This window comes from Bufo gargarizans, chromosome 11, assembly GCF_014858855.1.
Source record: "Bufo gargarizans isolate SCDJY-AF-19 chromosome 11, ASM1485885v1, whole genome shotgun sequence".
NCBI lineage: Eukaryota > Metazoa > Chordata > Amphibia > Anura > Bufonidae > Bufo > Bufo gargarizans.
Window position 1 is genome coordinate 53,723,075 of NC_058090.1, and position 18,231 is coordinate 53,741,305.

Sequence of the window (18,231 nt, forward strand, 5' to 3'; positions counted from 1 at the left end):
GAGATAACTTCATCAATAACAGGTGACTGGCTGCTAAATGACATGTACATAGACATATACGAGAGCTGTGTTTGCAAATGCAGCAAAGCCATGTTTCTAATTGTACACTCATTTGTTTTCTGTAGGTCTGCAGGTGAATTTACTGAATAACCTTGGTTCAGTGTGTATTACTACCTCTGTATAAAGCTTCATTCACAATGAACAAGAAATATTTGATAAAACCTGGATTAGATCCTGTTTCCATCATTTGTTCTACTAGATCTGATCCGATTTTGGCACTGAATAAATGTCATTTGCTCATCTGGCTATAATACATCCAGATCAGGTCCTGGGAGATCTTACCTTTGTTAAATGCGGGCAGTTTTAATGGGATGCTAATAATCCCAACAAGATCTTCTGTGGGCACCAAGGATCGGAGGATGGAGCGAATTCGTATAGCTTCACCTTTACCAGCTTGGATCAGCTACAGACACAACAGGAATTCAGCACTTAACATACCGTACACAGGTGCTTTCATCACACACATTTATAATTAAGCATCCATTATAGGAAATGGTAATTACAGTTCGTGATACTGCAAATGTATTTTGTCTGCATGCTACAAAGTAGACTGTTTATGCCCCCTGCTTGTATTCATAGCAGAACTGCCAGCTAAATGTAAAAGACGACAGCTAGTCATAAGATAAAGTATCACTAACTAGGACTACTTACTTGTAGTTTAATAAAGAACAGGCTAAAGCCACGGAATTACCTTAATGTGCACATTGAGACATTGCATTAGTATAAAACACTTTATTCATTTTAAACTCTTCACCAACATAAAATATAAAGAGGTTCAATGGGATCAGAGACACAGATATTTCTTTTTCCCCCCATAAGTCTTGCCATCCTGTCCATGAACCGTTTCTGGTATTGCATTACTGGAGTTGCAATACAAGACAATGGCCATTGGCAAGAGGGGAGATCTAACAACTATGTATAAATATATCAGGGGTCAGTACAGAGATCTCTCCCATCATCTATTTATCTCCAGGACTGTGAATGCGATGAGGGGACATCCTCTGCGTCTGGAGGAAAGAAGGTTTGTACACAAACAGAAGAGGATTCTTTACGGTAAGAGCAGTGAGACTATGGAACTCTCTGCCTGAGGAGGTGGTGATGGTGAGTACAATAAAGGAATTCAAGAGGGGACCTGGATGTATTTCTGGAGCGTAATAATATTACAGGTTATAGTTACTAGATTTCTGGAGAAAGGTCATTGACCCAGGGAGTCATTCTGATTGCCTGATTGGAGTCATTTTAACCCTAAAATAAGGAAAATTGGCTTCTACCTCACAGGTTTTTTTTTTTGCCTTCCTTTGGATCAACTTGCAGGATGACAGGCCGAACTGGATGGACAAATGTCTTTTTTCAGCCTTACAAACTACAGTATGTTACTATAAGGGCTTGTTTACACGACCGTGTGAACCCATGCCCGTGCTGTGGACCGCAAATTGCAGTCTGCAATGCACGGGATCGACCGTGGCCCAGCCACATGGGAATCGCGAACCCATTCACTTGAATGGGTCCGCGACCCGGCCGTTCCACAAAAAGATAGAGCAAGTTCTATCTTTTTGTGGAGCGTAGGCACGGAACAGAACCCCAGGTAGCACTCCGTAGTGTTTCCGTAGTGTTCCATTCCACATCTCCAGATTTGCGGATCCATTGAAGTAAATGGGTCCGCATCCGTGATGCGGGATGCACACGGAACGGTGCCCGTGTATTGCGGATCCGGAAATTAGGTCCGCAATGTGGCAACACGCAGCACATGTTCGTGTGAATGAGCCCTAAGAGTGCTGTAGTTTCTGGGGGGAAAAAGACCATTTTGTGTAATCACAGAGATGTCCTTTAGGGCTCATGCACACGACCATTGGTGTTTTTGCATACAAATCCCTGCCGTGTGCTCACAGCAGGGAAACAGGGGGCAGTAGGAAAGTAAAAAGTAGCAATCTGGGCTTCTCATGTAGTATTGCAGATAGCAGTCCATAATAGTAGTGACTGACTTCCTTTATGTTATAGCTAAATTATTTTCTAGAGCTGTATTCCACTCTGTAGGCTTCAGAGCTGAAATCTTCCAGCACTGTTTGCACAGGGCATGTTCTGGTCACTTCAATTGCTGAAGTGTAGTATGATGAAACTGTAGAAACACCTGTACAAGTGCGTTATGAGAGCCTTTTATGTCTGGTGACAAGCTGGTTGATTCCAATGGCTATCTGCTGAAATGTGAATGCCGCTCTGGAATACAACACAGGAACACAGGCTGAGACTCGGGACCAGTGGGAGATACAACTCCTATCTTTTGTGCATAAGAAAATAGAAATGCTCTTGGAAAGTAGCCTGCATTTTCTTCTCTGGGTCTATCAAACAATTTGGCATAAAATATAATGCAGATTTGTTGTGGCCGATTCATGCTGGATTAAGGCACATTACTGCAGGATTTGAATGCCTCTAATTAGCTTCTAAATTATGTTTCTGCATTTTCATAAGGGTCACATACATGTGGTTCTGGTGCACAGCGTCCCAGAAGGTCAATCAGGGCAGAATAAAAGGACATTATAGCATTTCCCATGTGTACAATCTCTTCTTCTTCTTCATCTTCCTCGACCCTAAATGAATACACAAAGCAGAATTACCGTTTGTAATTTCAGGCACATAGTATTAGATATCCTGTTTAAAAGAAGTCTGGATTTTCTTGTCTCCGCATATCAAGCTAAAGACATTTTCAAATTTACAATTAAGTTTTACAAATAACTTGTTTTACAGTAACTTTCCATGTAATACTCTCTAAAACAACAGGTTCTTAAGCTACCTATTCCAGACCACCTTATTTTCTACCTTATGTCTTTCTTTTGGGAAAATACTTACACTTCCCTCTGATACCCCTGAGAAGGCAGGTCCAGAGCTGGGTTTTCAGAGATGTTAATAGCCTCCTGCATTGCCGCCAGCAAACCATTTCCCCCCTCTCCTCTCAGGGAAGGTCCAAAACACTCCGGGCGTCGGATGAGAAGCTTCACCACCACACTGGCGTTTTCTTCAACACTCTCGCCTGGAAAACAAGGGAAACAAAAGGCAGCCCTGGTTACCTTACTGAAGTCTCTGAGGACACAACACGAGAAGAACCCAAGTGCAGGTTTAGGTCCCCGAGCGTGATGCATTCAGACATCTGAAGATAATTGGAAGGGGGATATGCAGAGCAGGCACAATGAATGTGATCACTGAGTTCTGTCAAGCAAAGCATCTTAATCATAGAAGTAAAGAGGACACAGATCTACTGTGATACATTTCATTACAAGAATGAAGAATGAAGCCTCTACACAAAGTATACTGTCTGCTCAACAATTCTCTACAGGTCCCCACTCTTAGCTTGGTCCATGCACAACCGTTTGCATTAGGCCTCAATATGAAATTGAGAGAAAAAAAAACTCATCTGTGAAGTGGCTTGTGTCATTCCACTGTCCATTTTCCCTATTAATTAAGGCATAAGGACGTCAGGGGGTTGTTAACAAGGTTGTGGTGGTTATAAGAGAAATGTGCGACTAGCTGCACTCCACCCCCATGATATTAGCTATTTTCTGGGAATTTCAGAAGCCAGACCCATGCTGATCATCGCAGGGCTGGCATTCATTTAACCACCTCCCGACCGCCTAACGCACCGGGAGGTGGTTGATTTATTCCTCCTGGACGCATCGGCGCGTCATCTCGCGAGACGCGAGATTTCCTGTGAACGCGCGCACACAGGCGCGCGCGCTCACAGGAACGGAAGGTAAGCGAGTGGATCTCCAGCCTGCCAGCGGCGATCGTTCGCTGGCAGGCTGGAGATGTGATTTTTTTAACCCCTAACAGGTATATTAGACGCTGTTTTGATAACAGCGTCTAATATACCTGCTACCTGGTCCTCTGGTGGTCCCTTTTGTTTGGATCGACCACCAGAGGACTCAGGCAGCTCAGTAAAGTACCACAAAACACTACACTACACCCCCCCCGTCACTTATTAACCCCTTATGAACCCCTGATCACCCATGATCACCCCATATAAACTCCCTGATCACCCTACCCCCTGTCATTGATCACCCCCCTGTCATTGATCACCCCCCTGTCATTGATCACCCCCCTGTCAGGCTCTGTTCAGACGTCCGTATGATTTTTACGGATCCACGGATACATGGATCGGATCCGCAAAACACATGCGGACGTCTGAATGGAGCCTTACAGGGGGGTGATCAATGACAGGCGGGTGATCACCCATATAGATTCCCTGATCACCCCCTGTCATTGATCACCCCCCTGTAGGGCTCCATTCAGACGTCCGCATGTGTTTTGGTATCCATGGATCCGAAAAAATCATGCGGACGTCTGAATGGAGCCTTACAGGGGGGTGATCAATGACAGAGGGGTGATCACCCATATACACTCCCTGATCACCCCCTGTCATTGATCACCCCCCTGTAAGGCTCCATTCAGACATCCGCATTTTTTTTTCCGCAGTATTTATACTGCCCTGGCTTTTTAGGGGCCCGAAAGTGTGAGAAGAAGTCTGGGATCCAAATGTCTAAAAATGCCCCCCTAAAAGGAATTTGGGCACCTTTGCGCATCTAGGCTGCAAAAAAGTGTCACACATCTGGTATCGCCGTACTCAGGAGAAGTTGGGCAATGTGTTTTGGGGTGTCATTTTACATATACCCATGCTGGGTGAGATAAATATCTTGGTCAAATGCCAACTTTGTATAAAAAAAATGGGAAAAGTTGTCTTTTGCCAAGATATTTCTCTCACCCAGCATGGGTATATGTAAAATGACACCCCAAAACACATTCCCCAACTTCTCCTGAGTACGGCGATACCAGATGTACACTTTTTTGCAGCCTAGGTGGGCAAAGGGGCACATATTCCAAAGAGCACCTTTAGGATTTCACAGGTCATTTTTTACAGATTTTGATTGCAAGGTACTTCTTACACATTTGGGCCCCTAAATTGCCAGGGCAGTATAACTACGCCACAAGTGACCCCATTTCGGAAAGAAGACACTCCAAGGTATTCCGTGAGGGGCACGCCGGGTTCCTAGAATTTTTCATTTTTTGTCACAAGTTAGCGGAAAATGATGATTTTTTTATTTTTTTTTTCCTTACAAATTCTCATATTCCACTAACTTGCGACAAAAAAAAAACAATTCTAGGAACTCGCCATGCCCCTCACGGAATACCTTGGGGTGTCTTCTTTCCAAAATGGGGTCACTTGTGGCGTAGTTATACTGCCCTGGCAATTGTAAGAAAAAAATAAAAATAAAAAATCATCATCATTTTCCGCTAACTTGTGACAAAAAATAAAAAGTTCTATGAACTCACTATGCCCATCAGCGAATACCTTAGGGTGTCTACTTTCCGAAATGGGGTCATTTGTGGGGTTTTTCTACTGTTTGGGCATTGTAGAACCTCAGGAAACATGACAGGTGCTCAGAAAGTCAGAGCTGCTTCAAAAAGCGGAAATTCACATTTTTGTACCATAGTTTGTAAACGCTATAACTTTTACCCAAACCATTTTTTTTTTTGCCCAAACATTTTTTTTTTTTTATCAAAGACATGTAGAACTATAAATTTAGCGAAAAATTTATATATGGATGTCGTTTTTTTTGCAAAATTTTACAGCTAAAAGTGAAAAATGTCATTTTTTTGCAAAAAAAATCGTTACATTTCGATTAATAACAAAAAAAGTAAAAATGTCAGCAGCAATAAAATACCACCAAATGAAAGCTCTATTAGTGAGAAGAAAAGGAGGTAAAACTCATTTGGGTGATAAGTTGCATGACCGAGCGATAAACGTTGAAAGTAGTGTAGTGCAGAAGTGTAAAAAGTGCTCTGGTCATGAAGGGGGTTTCAGCTAGCGGGGCTGAAGTGGTTAAAAAGAAGTTGTTTTGATGAAACCCTATATATCCTTTATACTGACAATAAAATATATGTTAGCAATGTAATGGCATTCCTGGTGCGCGATTGTATCTCAATCTGCCACAGCTAAAGAATGACCAGGAGGTGACCCAAAATATGGATCCCAAGGCACTAACTGGAAAATGCTGCTTTACTGGAAGATCATTTTTCTGCCATCATGCAACAGTGATTTTTGTTCATGACACGATTTGTTCTGGCTTCTTTTTACATAATCTGTGATGGAGGCTCATATGGGAACCCCTGACATGTATGTGAAGCTAAATACTGTATGTTGATCTGTTTTTTTTAATTATTTTTAGATGTGCTATGCATTGCAGTATTCCTCGATATAGGTAGGGCTTATAAATCTGTACTTTCTGTTTAAGGGGGTTATCCTGGAAAAGATAATGATGACATCCTCATGATAGGTCATCATTATCACATCAGCGGGGGTCCGAGTTTCGGCATCATGTTTTAAGGAGCCGCTGCGGAGCTCTGGTGAGCGATGCAGGCTCCCGGCATCTCTTCATGGACAGTGCTGTACATTGTATAGGGGAAGTGCTTGGTATTGTAGATCAGCCCCATTGACTTGAATAAGGCTGAGATGCAACTAGGCCATCAGCCCAGAACCTTCTTTTGCCAGGATGGAGATTGGAGAAGCCAGCTCATTTCCTTGCTTGTACTTGAGTTTCTCCAGTTAAGATGCACGCTAGTTGGGGACCTCTTTCACCCATAAAAGCTTATCACAACTCCTTATCACACCCCATATGTCATCAAGATGTGTGCGAACACAGGAGAATGGCTATAAAATCCTAACCCATTGGTACAAGACCCCAGAGCTAACGTGTCTCTATAACCTAAACAACTCAGATTCCTGTTGGAGATGTCTAACCGAAAGAGGCACTTTTTTCCACATCTGGTGGACTTGCCCCTCCATACAATCATGGTGGAAGGAGATCTTTAGTAAAGCTAATAGCATCTGCAACCTTAAACTCAAAATGACACCACAACTCGCCTTGCTAGGAGGAGATCCTGTTTCAATCTCAGGAGGGATTCCTGAGATTGAAACAGGATCTCCTCCACCTCTTTTTAGGTCCCTATTGAGTGCAGCTCGCTTACTAATTCCCCGATTTTGGCTGTTCTCTGAACTCCCCTCAATATCTCAATGGACAAGTAAAGTAGATCAGTTATATAGATTTGAAGAAATAGCCGCCTGGGAAGATCGTAAGATCCGCCAGCTCATATCACATTGGCAAAAATGGGCAGAGTATAGAAAGTTCTGACCAAACACAGGTCCGGCCTCTCCTTCCCAATAACAGCCTGAAGAAGCTCAATCTCTAAAGTCCCCTGGCTTAGTATCCCCTGGCTTAGTACTTCCTAAGTGCCCTACTTGCATTGGCTTAGTAATCTACCTCCTGTCTTTGTTTATTCAGGTTTTTCACAGCTATGTACTGTATGTATACAATATGACACTGTGACATCTGCTTTCTTTTGTTATCCATACTTGTACACTTTAGCTGATGTTTCAAATAAAGAAATTAAAAAAATTAAAAAAAAAGATGCACGCTGGTTAATTGCAGACCCTGACTCTCTGGACTTATTTCCCATTGGGATACACAACGCCTCACCATCTCTTCCGGAGAGTAGCAAGTCGTGGTGACACCTCGATCGGGGATCTGGGGGACTGAGCATAGCATTGGGGCCACTCCAAACCTCGCCATTGCACTAGATATACCACTAGGCAGAAGGATACAGGTGTTTCTGGGGTTTATTACTCTTCAGGATCTGTGGAAATCTGGATTGCTGTCTCTACTTGGCACTGCAGGTTAGGTTCACCCAGTTTTTTGGAGGACGGTTTGGAGCAGTTTTTTTTAGCCAAAGCTAGAAGTGGATCCAGCAGGAAATTATTTTCTTTATATTTCCAATTTTCTTTGAATCTACTTCTGGCTTTGGCTGAAAAACCTGCAGGAAAATCTGCTTCAAAACATCCTACAAAAACTCCTACCTTGTGTGAACCTACCTTAATAGTATCTGTTGGTCACAGGTTACAGAGTCTACAAAGAACGTTGAAAGACACTACAAAGGAAAGCAGTAGCTTATAATTTCCAGGTAATTTTAGTGATCTTTATGTACATATTGAATAAAATACATATTTGTGCTTTGTTTTTTTCTCTATTAAAAATGACCAATAATTAATGGTCACAGCACATGTTCATTATAATGAAGTGGATGACATTATTTCGTGAATGTCACCTCTGAATACATTAACATCTCTTGTTTGCTGTTCCCAAACAAGCTTTTCTCTAACTAAATCAATTAATATTAGGATTTATTCTCCATATTTTGTCATTTAAAGGCCAGCTGGGCTTTTGTGTTTCATTCTGGCGCTTGTCTGAAAGGTGAATGGGAAATATTTAACCTGCAGGAACACATTGTTTAGATAACCATGAGACATGTTTAAAGATCCGGATATGATAAACAGATTTTTTTTTTTTTTAATAAGCATATTCAGTCCAGTCCAGTAATGAATTTGGAAGCTGAATACTGGCCACACTCTTTCCACTACTTGCATAGAGAACTGCTTAGAATAAATCTTTCTTTTTGGCACAGATACCTATTAATGGACAGCAACTTTGTCACCTTAAATAGCTAACCCTGAAAAATTGGGGACTAATGTCCCCACAACAGTGCCAGCCACAGGACCCTATTATATTGGCAGCTGCAGTGTGCCCCTGACACTTACCGGTACCTTCACAGTAGTAGTATATTGTGTATCTGTATCACGTGACAGCGCAGGATGTAGAGACATTCATTGCACAGCTAGCCCATTGGTTTCATTTTTTAGCCCCTGCAGGTAATCTGACTCCATACTACCATTTAGGGGTCTTCACAGCGGGACAACCTATGACCAGCTTATTACCTTTCTCAAAAGCAGAGAATTCATATGTTTTTTTTTTTAAACCAGATATGCATATGCAGTTGCTTACCTCATATACATCTTCCCCATGTTTTTTTTTTCAATTTGGACTCCGTACCAGTTTCCACTATGTAATATTTGACCTAGTTCATCACTGGGTGTATCATATCAAACTATGGTGAATCACGATATATCATTTAAGGTGCATTCTGACCCGTGTTACTTTTACGTTGAAGCAAAACCATGTCAAATGCCATGGCATCGTGTGTTTTTGCCTGTAACACTTTTGGCAAAGGGGAACATCTCTGAAAGCATTGGTAATGTTTTGCTTTTACATTTTACATTCTTTTGCATTTATATGGATGAATTTAGTGATGTTTTTCAGTGTGATATTGTAATGACCCGGAGTTCCATTACCACTTCTTTTGGCACCTTACTACCATCTTCTATGTGCTAATGTATAACATCTTATGTATTTTATGTCATCGCCTGATAATGTGCATATTTATTCCTGAAACTGTTATGCTCAAGTGTAATAACCTGGTCTACAGCAGATGGTGGCAATATTGGCAGTATTAGTATCCTTGTTTCACTTCCTGCCCTCTGTAGCTAGAGGAGGAGTTCTGTGTAAGGCCTCTTTCACACTTGCGTTGTCCGGATCCGGCGTGTACTCCACTTGCCGGAATTACACGCCGCATCCGGAAAAACGCAAGTGTACTGAAAGCATTTGAAGACGGATCCGTCTTCAAAATGCTTTCAGTGTTACTATGGCACCCAGGACGCTATTAAAGTCCTGGTTGCCATAGTAGTAGTGGGGAGCGGGGGAGCGGTATACTTACAGTCTGTGCGGCTCCCGGGGCGCTCCAGAATGACGTCAGAGCGCCCCATGCACATGGATGACGTGCCATGCGATCACGTGATCCATGCGCGTGGGGCGCCCTGACGTCACTCTGAAGCGCCCCGGGAGCCGCACGGACGGTAAGTATGCTGCTCCCCCGCTCCCCACTACACTTTACCATGGCTGCCAGGACTTTAGCGTCCCGGCAGCCATGGTAACCATTCAGAAAAAGCTAAACATCGGATCCGGCAATGCACCGAAACGACGTTTAGCTTAAGGCCGGATCCGGATCAATGCCTTTCAATGGGCATTAATTCCGGATCCGGCCTTGCGGCAAGTCTTTAGGATTTTTGGCCGGAGCAAAAAGCGCAGCATGCTGCGGTATTTTCTCCGGCCAAAAAACATTCCGGTCCGGAACTGAAGACATCCTGATGCATCCTGAACGGATTTCTCTCCATTCAGAATGCATTAGGATAAAACTGATCAGGATTCTTCCGGCATAGAGCCCCGACGACGGAACTCTATGCCGGAACAGAACAACGCAAGTGTGAAAGAGCCCTTAGGGAGAGGTTAGTGGCAGTTCAGCCTTCCCCTCCTTGGGGACAAGTTGTGTCTAGTCTACCCTCCTTAGGGAGAGGTTGTGTGCTGGCTAGCCGGGCACTGCCTGCTCTGCTATGCCTGCAAGCCCTGCCTGCGATATCTGCATGGTTGCTTGACCCCTCCTGGACTTGCATTGCCTCCATCCAAGCTGAGCCGAAGCTTGAAGTACTCAGCATGCGCAGCCTATTGCATTAGGGTGTGCACCCTAAAGCACAAGCACACACACTGCGCATGCGTATATATATATATATAGCCTTTATGCTATTAGCCCCCATTATCAGCCCCTATGCCTCATTAGCCCCATTATGCCTCTTATTAAGCCACATTATGCCTCTCATTAGCCCCATCATCAGCCCTTATACCTCATTAGCCCCCATCATCAGCCCTTATGCCTCATTAGCCCCCAATATGCATCTTATTAGCCCCCATTATGCCTCATTAGCCCCCATATGCCTCATTAGCCTCCATTATGCCCCCAGCAGCCTCATTTTTTACCTCTCTGCTCCTGGACGCAGTCGCTCCTCACCGCCCACGATCCTCTTCCTCCTACTGTAAGCTGTGCTCTGAGCTGGCGCGCACAGCGTGACGTCACAAAGCGCCTCACGCTGTGGGCAGCTCTGCACAGCCGATAGCCGAGGACCAGGAAGCAGTAAGTACATAGCGTTCACCGCTTCCTGGTCCTCCGGTACTAATGAGCGCTTCCAAAATGGAAGCGCTTCATTAGTATTCGCCGGCCAGCCAGCAGGCTTGATTAGGGTGTGCCCAGGCACACCCGGCACACCCTGTGCGCACGCCTATGTACTCTAAAGCCAGGACAAGAAGTTCCTAGGACTACATGTAAGAGACAGATTACAGACTACAGCTAACTTAAGTTCCAGCAGAAAAGGAAGAGTTTCCTATTTATCCAGCCAAGTATAGCAGAGCTGAGAGAGCTACCGCATAGCAGAGCTGAGATGGTTGCAGAGAAGTATTTGCCTGCCAAAAGTTAAGCCAAAACCTGCCGATGACCAGGATATCGCTTGGAAGCTGTTTGAATTACTAATGTATGCCAAGTAAAAGCAAATATTCAATGTTACTACAAAGTCTTGTACTCCTTTTATTCTACTCATCCACCATCCAAGTTCACATACCCCTTTTGCACTGCTTCGGACCACATTGCGTCTGGGATCCACGGATATCCAGGTTGGAACCCCGTGAAACGTGTACATAACATCTACAGAGACTGTAGGCCACCCTACACCAATCTGGCAATCCTAACCCTGGGTACCAACATTACCATCTTCAAAGGGAGCCTTGTGCTTCCGCTGCTTAACAAGCTGATTATTGGGCTGATTATCAGGTACAGATGCTCATTTCTGATAACTGGCCTGGGTATAGGTGAGGCTAATCACATGAGAAATGAGTGTTAACTCATTCAGTGGGTGAAAGCACAGTCTTTTTTAGGCGTTCTTTTTGGCTTGTGTTTTTTTTTTGGGGGGGCGCAAAATACTTGAGGTGTTTGCTGGAAGTCTATGTGAATTAATAAATGCATTCTAAGCATGTTCTTTTCAGTCGTAATTTGCTTCACTTGAGCTGATTTTTTTATCGTCAACAGTGTTTTTTTTTTATTTTTTTATGACAGCATGCTCTTGGTGTGGCATCTTTTGCCTCCTTTTATGGCGTTTTTGTCCCATAGACATCCATTTGTTTTTGGCCCTCCTTGAAAAAACATGTGTTGCATGTTTATGGTGCTTTAACAGTGTGTTTTTAATGTTTTTTTTTATACTGATATCCAGAACAAGTAACAGCAGGGATACATAATTTCATGTAGAAAACACATGGCTGGAAAAAAAAAACATAAAAACCACAGGTGCTCAAAACATACTACTTGTGAAAAGATACCACATAACAACAACAAAAACAACACTAAAATGGCAAGAGCACAAGGCAAGCAAATTCGGCAAGTTTGACGCTAGCATTATCTCGGGCATCTCCATCAGGTTGAGCTGCCTGCTGGAGATGTCTAGATCCGGCACTGCCGGACGCTACCTGACACATGCTTGCCCCATTCACTATAATGGGTACTGGCAAAGATCTGGGTGCAACCTGGCAAACAGTGGTTTTCGTCTGGCCTATTCTCAGCATATTTGCTGGGTTGCGCCCGGATCTCCTCGGGTACCAATTATGCAATGTGGTAGTTTCCAGTAATGCCAGAATGCAGAGAGATCCAGCAAGCTATTCCATGCCAAAACATTGTTCAACCTTTTAAACAATCCTTGAGATAAAATTTAGGATTAGCACTAAACCAGGAAAGCACAAAGAAGGCATTTTTTATATGTATAGTCACTAAATATAGCATAAAAAACATAGAACATTGCATAAAATCTCTATTACATTTGGTCTATGACTATAATAATTACAATAAGCAATCACTGCAATTTATATTTTCCAATGGGCATCAAAAAGAGCCCCTCAGACACGTAAATCTATGCATACATATCTTCTCCTGGTCTCAGATAGAGCAGTGAGTATAACTTGTATTACCACTCTTCTGTACATGGCATTAAACAAAAAAAATTAAATAACTAGGGCAGCAGAAATCACTTGACCGGTTCACCCATGACCCTTGAACATGACTGCTGGAGTTGTCCAAATGACATAAGGACACATCATGCAGTCTTGTATCATGTTGAGGGACAGCACCACTAGCATACCTCACTATTTCAGATAAAAACTTATGGTATGTAATTCACTGCCAGATCTGAGTGAATCCAGAAAGCCGTGGTCCAATATATTCTATACCCTTTCTTTTCCTTTTATATTGTGTTAATCCCTTATATGAGGCTGACGTTTACAGTACTCACATCTATCTTGGTGATCTATATGCTCAGGGCAGGTTTAGCAGTCCAGTGTGACGCCACTATATGACACTACAGTATTATTCGTATACTGTTACTGTATAGTATAGATATTCTTATACTGTATGGCCAGACACCCTATGGAGGAGGGGGCCAACAGAAGGTACCACACAGGGTATCACCTAGGCCCTATGTACTGTATAAGCATTGTAAAAAAAAAATATATATATATATATATATATATATATATATATAGAATATGAGCTGCCAGATTGATTTTTTTAATACAATTATTTCACAGCATTATATTTTCGTATTATTGTTCTGTACATGCCTTGTTTAATATTTGTAAACTTTTGGGGGAAAAATGCTGTTACTCCTAATAACGTTCTCCACAGTATAAGAAGTCTGGCATCTATACTTACAGTTCACAAAGACTGCAAACCGCAGGAATGACAGGTAGCGTTCGCCCTCAATGGGATTCCATCCAATGTCTGGGTATCCTTTGGCAATTAACATCAGACAACTCTGCAGCCCACAACCTGCCAAGTATGTCACAACCTGTGGAAAAGCAGACAAATCTCTAAAGTGAGGTACCAACAAGTCAGCTGTAGCGTGAAGGGGACTAAACTGAATGACAATAAAGCTCTGGAGTTGTTTTCCTTCCAAATCACATCCCTCTGTTCAGATGCCTGGATCAACTCAAGCTGATGACAGGTTTAATGTGAAAGATTCCAAACTTAGGCTTTAGAGGGAAGCATGTTTAGATGTGTGACCTGTCAGAAACCAACCAACAGGGCACCAGCCTTCACTCATGGAGGCTCCATGTTTCCAAACATCTGTTTTAAAGGAGTCTGCTTTGCAGTAATTTGTGCCAAATGTATGACTTTTTGAAGCCAAAATTCTGGAGTGCAGGGTTTCTTCAGTTCCTCACCATGTTCAAGATATTAGTATGCTGTCAGGGTATGAGAAGACTTGTTTACATGCAGAGGCTAAAAATGTGCACACCCCTAGTCTAGCTCTCATCTGAAAAGTGGATACAATTGTATGCACGCTACATAATGTTCTCAAAAAGCATGATCTGCAGGCTGCTACATTGTACATTGAGAGGTCTGTGCAGCTGCTGCAATGTATATAATGCATATAGACCTAGGGTCAGCAACCTCTGGGACTCCTGCTGTTGTCAAAGTACGTTTCCCAGCAGGCACCATTCACTTTAGAGCAGGGATGCTCAACCTGCGGGTCTCCAGCTTTTGTAAAACTACAACTCCCACAATGCCTTCTGTAGGATGATATCTGTAGGCTGTCAGGGAATGATGGGAGTTGTCGTTTTGCAACAGCTGGAGGGCCGCAGGTTGAGCATGCCTGCTTTACAGAGTTCAGAGAACAATTGAACCGGTGTGCATGCTGGGAGTTGTGGTTTTATAATAGCTGGAGGTTGCTGACCCCTTCCCTAGACTGCAGTTGTGTCCACTTCTCGGTTAAGGACAGGACTAGCTACGTGCATGTTTTAAGCCTCTGCATGAAAACTATATCTCCTCAATCTTTTTCTACTGGGGTGGCACCACTGATTCAAAGTCCACACCAAAGCTAAAGTCCTATCTTACTCTTTTGTCTCCTGCCAATGATTACTAATGTGAAATCTAGCTTCTCAGCCGCGCCTCATCAATAACTGTACTCGGTCACTGTAATCTAATACCTTGAAGATGGTGAGGCATTAAAGCAAAGTACTGTATATTAGAATGTTTTAGAACTGTTCCTTTCTACAGTTGATGAGCATTATTATAAACCTAAAACCAGACCTTTAAAGGTGTTGTGTCTGGTCTTGGGGGGACCTCTGGGGTCCTTCCCTGTCCCCCTGAACATAAAAAAACAGAACTCGCCTGTCTGCTATCCCTGCAGGTCCAGGAAGTGGCTTAGTCCTGTGACCACTGCAGCCAATTACAGGCCTCAGTGCTTACAGCGGCTTAAAAGGAAGGTAGTGTTGAACTAAGCATGATGAACTGTGCCAGGCAGTATGCCAGGTTTAAAGGGCATCTGTCAGCAGATTTGTACCTATGACACTGGCTGACCTGTTACATGTGCACTTGGCAGCTGAAGACATCTGTGTTGGTTCTATGTTTATATGTGCCCGCATTGCTGAGAAAAATGATGTCTTAAAATATGCTAATGAGCCTCTAGGAGCAACGGGGGCGTTACCATTACACCTAGAGGCTCAGCTCTCTTTGCATCTACTACACCCTCTGAACTTTGATTGATAGGGTCAGGTAGTGAAAATGTCCTCACGCCTGCTCCTGTCAAAGTGCAGAGGATGCGGCAGATGCAAAGAGAGCAGAGTCTCTAGGAGTAACGGCAACGCCCCCGTTGCTCCTAGAGGCTCATTTACATTTATTAAAACATCATTTTTTCTCAGCAATGTAGGCACATAAGAACATGCCAAGCGCACATGTAACAAGTCAGCCAGTGTCCTAGGTACAAAACTGCTGACAGATGCCCTATAATAGCATTGATCATGGAAACAGATACTCTTTAAGATACGACATTATTAATTAAACATTCAGAAAAACCTTTAATAATGCAAATGCTCATCATGAATATTTACAAAATGTGTAAAATACCATTAAAGAATAACTGTGGTTCATAGTACACAACATAACTAAACTTCAGTTTTCAGATACATAAAGTTACATACAATGTTAGAGTATAGAGGTTACTGTGCTATCCTATGACAATTCTTCCACTCTGTTGCGTTTTCTGATTTAAAAAGCTGTGAAACGACAGCTTTAGGCCTCATGCACACGACCGTTTTTTTTAAGGTCCGCAAAAACGGGGTCCGTAGGTCCGTGATCCGTGACCGTTTTTTCGTCCGTGGGTCTTCCTTGATTTTTGGAGGATCCACGGACATGAAAAAATAAATAAAAAATCTAAGTCAAGTTTGCCATTGAAATGATAGGAAAAAACGGACACGGATCACGGACGCGGATGACAATCTTGTGTGCATCCGTGATTTTTCACTGACCCATTGACTTGAATGGGTCCGTGAACCGTTGGCCGTGAAAAAAATAGTACAGGTCATATTTTTTTCACGGCCAGGAAAAACGGATCACGGATGCGGCTGCCAAACGGTGCATTTTCCGATTTTTCCACGGACCCATTGACAGTCAATGGGTCCGCGAAAAAAAACGGAGAACGGCACAACGGCCACGGATGCACACAACGGTCGTGTGCATGAGGCCTTACAGATTAATTATAACTGACTGTCACTTCTGGACCCAGCAGGTGTTATCTTATTTTCTAACCATTTCACCTATAACTAACACCAACATATTTGTACAGTTATTAGAAGGAGATCCGCTTTGTGTAGTGTAATGGCTTATTACTATTAGGATGTGGATAATTTCCACTTGTTTGTGTGATTCGGGTTTGTGACAGGATGATGGCTCATCAGTTCTGCAGTCGTTCACTAATTATTACCTTCTCCAGATCTGGTTCCTGCAACGCCAAAGCGAGTTCGTTGTTATCCATCACAGAGGCGGCAGCGACATCTAGAGGTGTAGAGCCTCTCATAGACGGAGACGCTGGGAAGACAGAAATGTACTCATTCTTGTGTTATCCGAGTTAGAAAAAGTACAGCCTGTCAGAGGGTAAGATGCTACAGGATGATACAGATGTATCAGCTGTTAATAGGAACAGTAGAAAATAATTTTACTTTGAAGTGTTTTATGTAAATAAAACCTGATCATCTTACAGCGAGAAGTTTTACAACTTAGGATGGGTTCACATATGCGTTAAACAGGGTTATAACAGAATATAATGGAAATTAAGGACAGAATGCAAACCCTTTAGCGGCATTTCATTTTGATCCTTCCTAATAGAGTTCTATGGGCACAAATAACGGTTCCGTCTACAGGACTTTTTTTTCCCGTCTTACTTAACAGAACTGTTATTTGTGCCCATAGATCTCTATTAGGATGGATCAAAATTGGATGCCTCTAAAGGGTTCCTTTTGCATCCCGTCCTTAAATTCCATTATAACCCAGTTAAGGGGAGAAGGGTATAATGGAATATACAACGCATATGTGAACTCACCCTTAATGATATACTTTGTGTTTCCATGTTTCGCCATGGACAATATCTCTGCTTCCTGTTGGCCGTTGTTGGGAACATTCCTACGTACATCTAGAGCCTAAGAACCTACATAAAGGTCTCACAGCTGACAATTTGCTATGCTTTTATCAACAGCTTGTAGTCCAGGATGGAACTGGTCCATTGCAGCATGTCGCATTGCACTGTAATTGCATATATTTCTCACACCAGACTCTGAGAAGGACAATGGAGACATCTGTAGTAAACCGTCAGCTTTGAATTAGGTCTCTTGTTAAATTTTAAGCATAACTTTATTACATAGTTCTGGAAAAAAAAAATGTAACCCCTAAAATAGTTTTTTCCAGGATTTCTATATCCTCTGGGTAGGCTATCAACAGCAGATTAGCGAGTGTCTGGTACCCCATAGCCCTTCTGATCAGCTGTCTGGGAGTAGCGCTGATGCTGGAAGTGGGTGCTGGAAATACAGCAGCGCACACTAGGACTGATTTCGCCATACACCCATAGAGTCATACGTGTATAGGACACACATTAAATGGCAATGACAATATCATTTTTGGCCAATACTGTACATACCCAGACCAACGCTGCTGTTCTCCAGCAAGTAGCCAAGATGCTCAAACATGGCCTTTTGATTTTGCCGACTAATTCTGCAGAAATAGCAGAGAAACCTGCAGCAACTTGCCACCATCTTGGGGAAAGTAATTTGCTGAAATTAAAAGAAAAAATGAAAATAAATTGCTCTGTTTTATCAGGTTTTTAACTTACAAAATTTGTATGCACATGCAACAACCAACCTACCTGAGATTTGTCTCCTCCCAGTACGTTTACCATGACCTCCATAACAGTTTCATGCATGCCTAGAACTCGCATTAAGTTAGGATGCTGATAGAAGACTTTGTTGTTCATGATATCACTAAAAAGAATGGAAAAGTTCAAGATCAATGACTTTGATACTGATGAAAGAAATCTTACATCAG

At 42.8% G+C, this 18,231-nt stretch overlaps 1 protein-coding gene across 5 annotated transcripts in view; it reads right to left on the reverse strand.

The window, feature by feature from the left end:
* The window catches only part of RYR3 (ryanodine receptor 3), a 684,284-nt gene that overhangs the window by 318,591 nt on the left and 347,462 nt on the right, over positions 1-18,231 (reverse strand). For all 5 annotated transcript variants that reach the window (XM_044272379.1, XM_044272378.1, XM_044272377.1 and 2 more), the window contains exons 40-46: positions 18,053-18,167; positions 17,828-17,960; positions 16,622-16,725; positions 13,573-13,708; positions 2,905-3,085; positions 2,537-2,645; positions 343-463 (exon numbers count right to left, since the gene is read on the reverse strand). In XM_044272379.1, the coding sequence (XP_044128314.1) occupies positions 343-463; positions 2,537-2,645; positions 2,905-3,085; positions 13,573-13,708; positions 16,622-16,725; positions 17,828-17,960; positions 18,053-18,167 (899 nt within the window). The remainder of the gene's footprint in view (positions 1-342; positions 464-2,536; positions 2,646-2,904; positions 3,086-13,572; positions 13,709-16,621; positions 16,726-17,827; positions 17,961-18,052; positions 18,168-18,231) is intronic.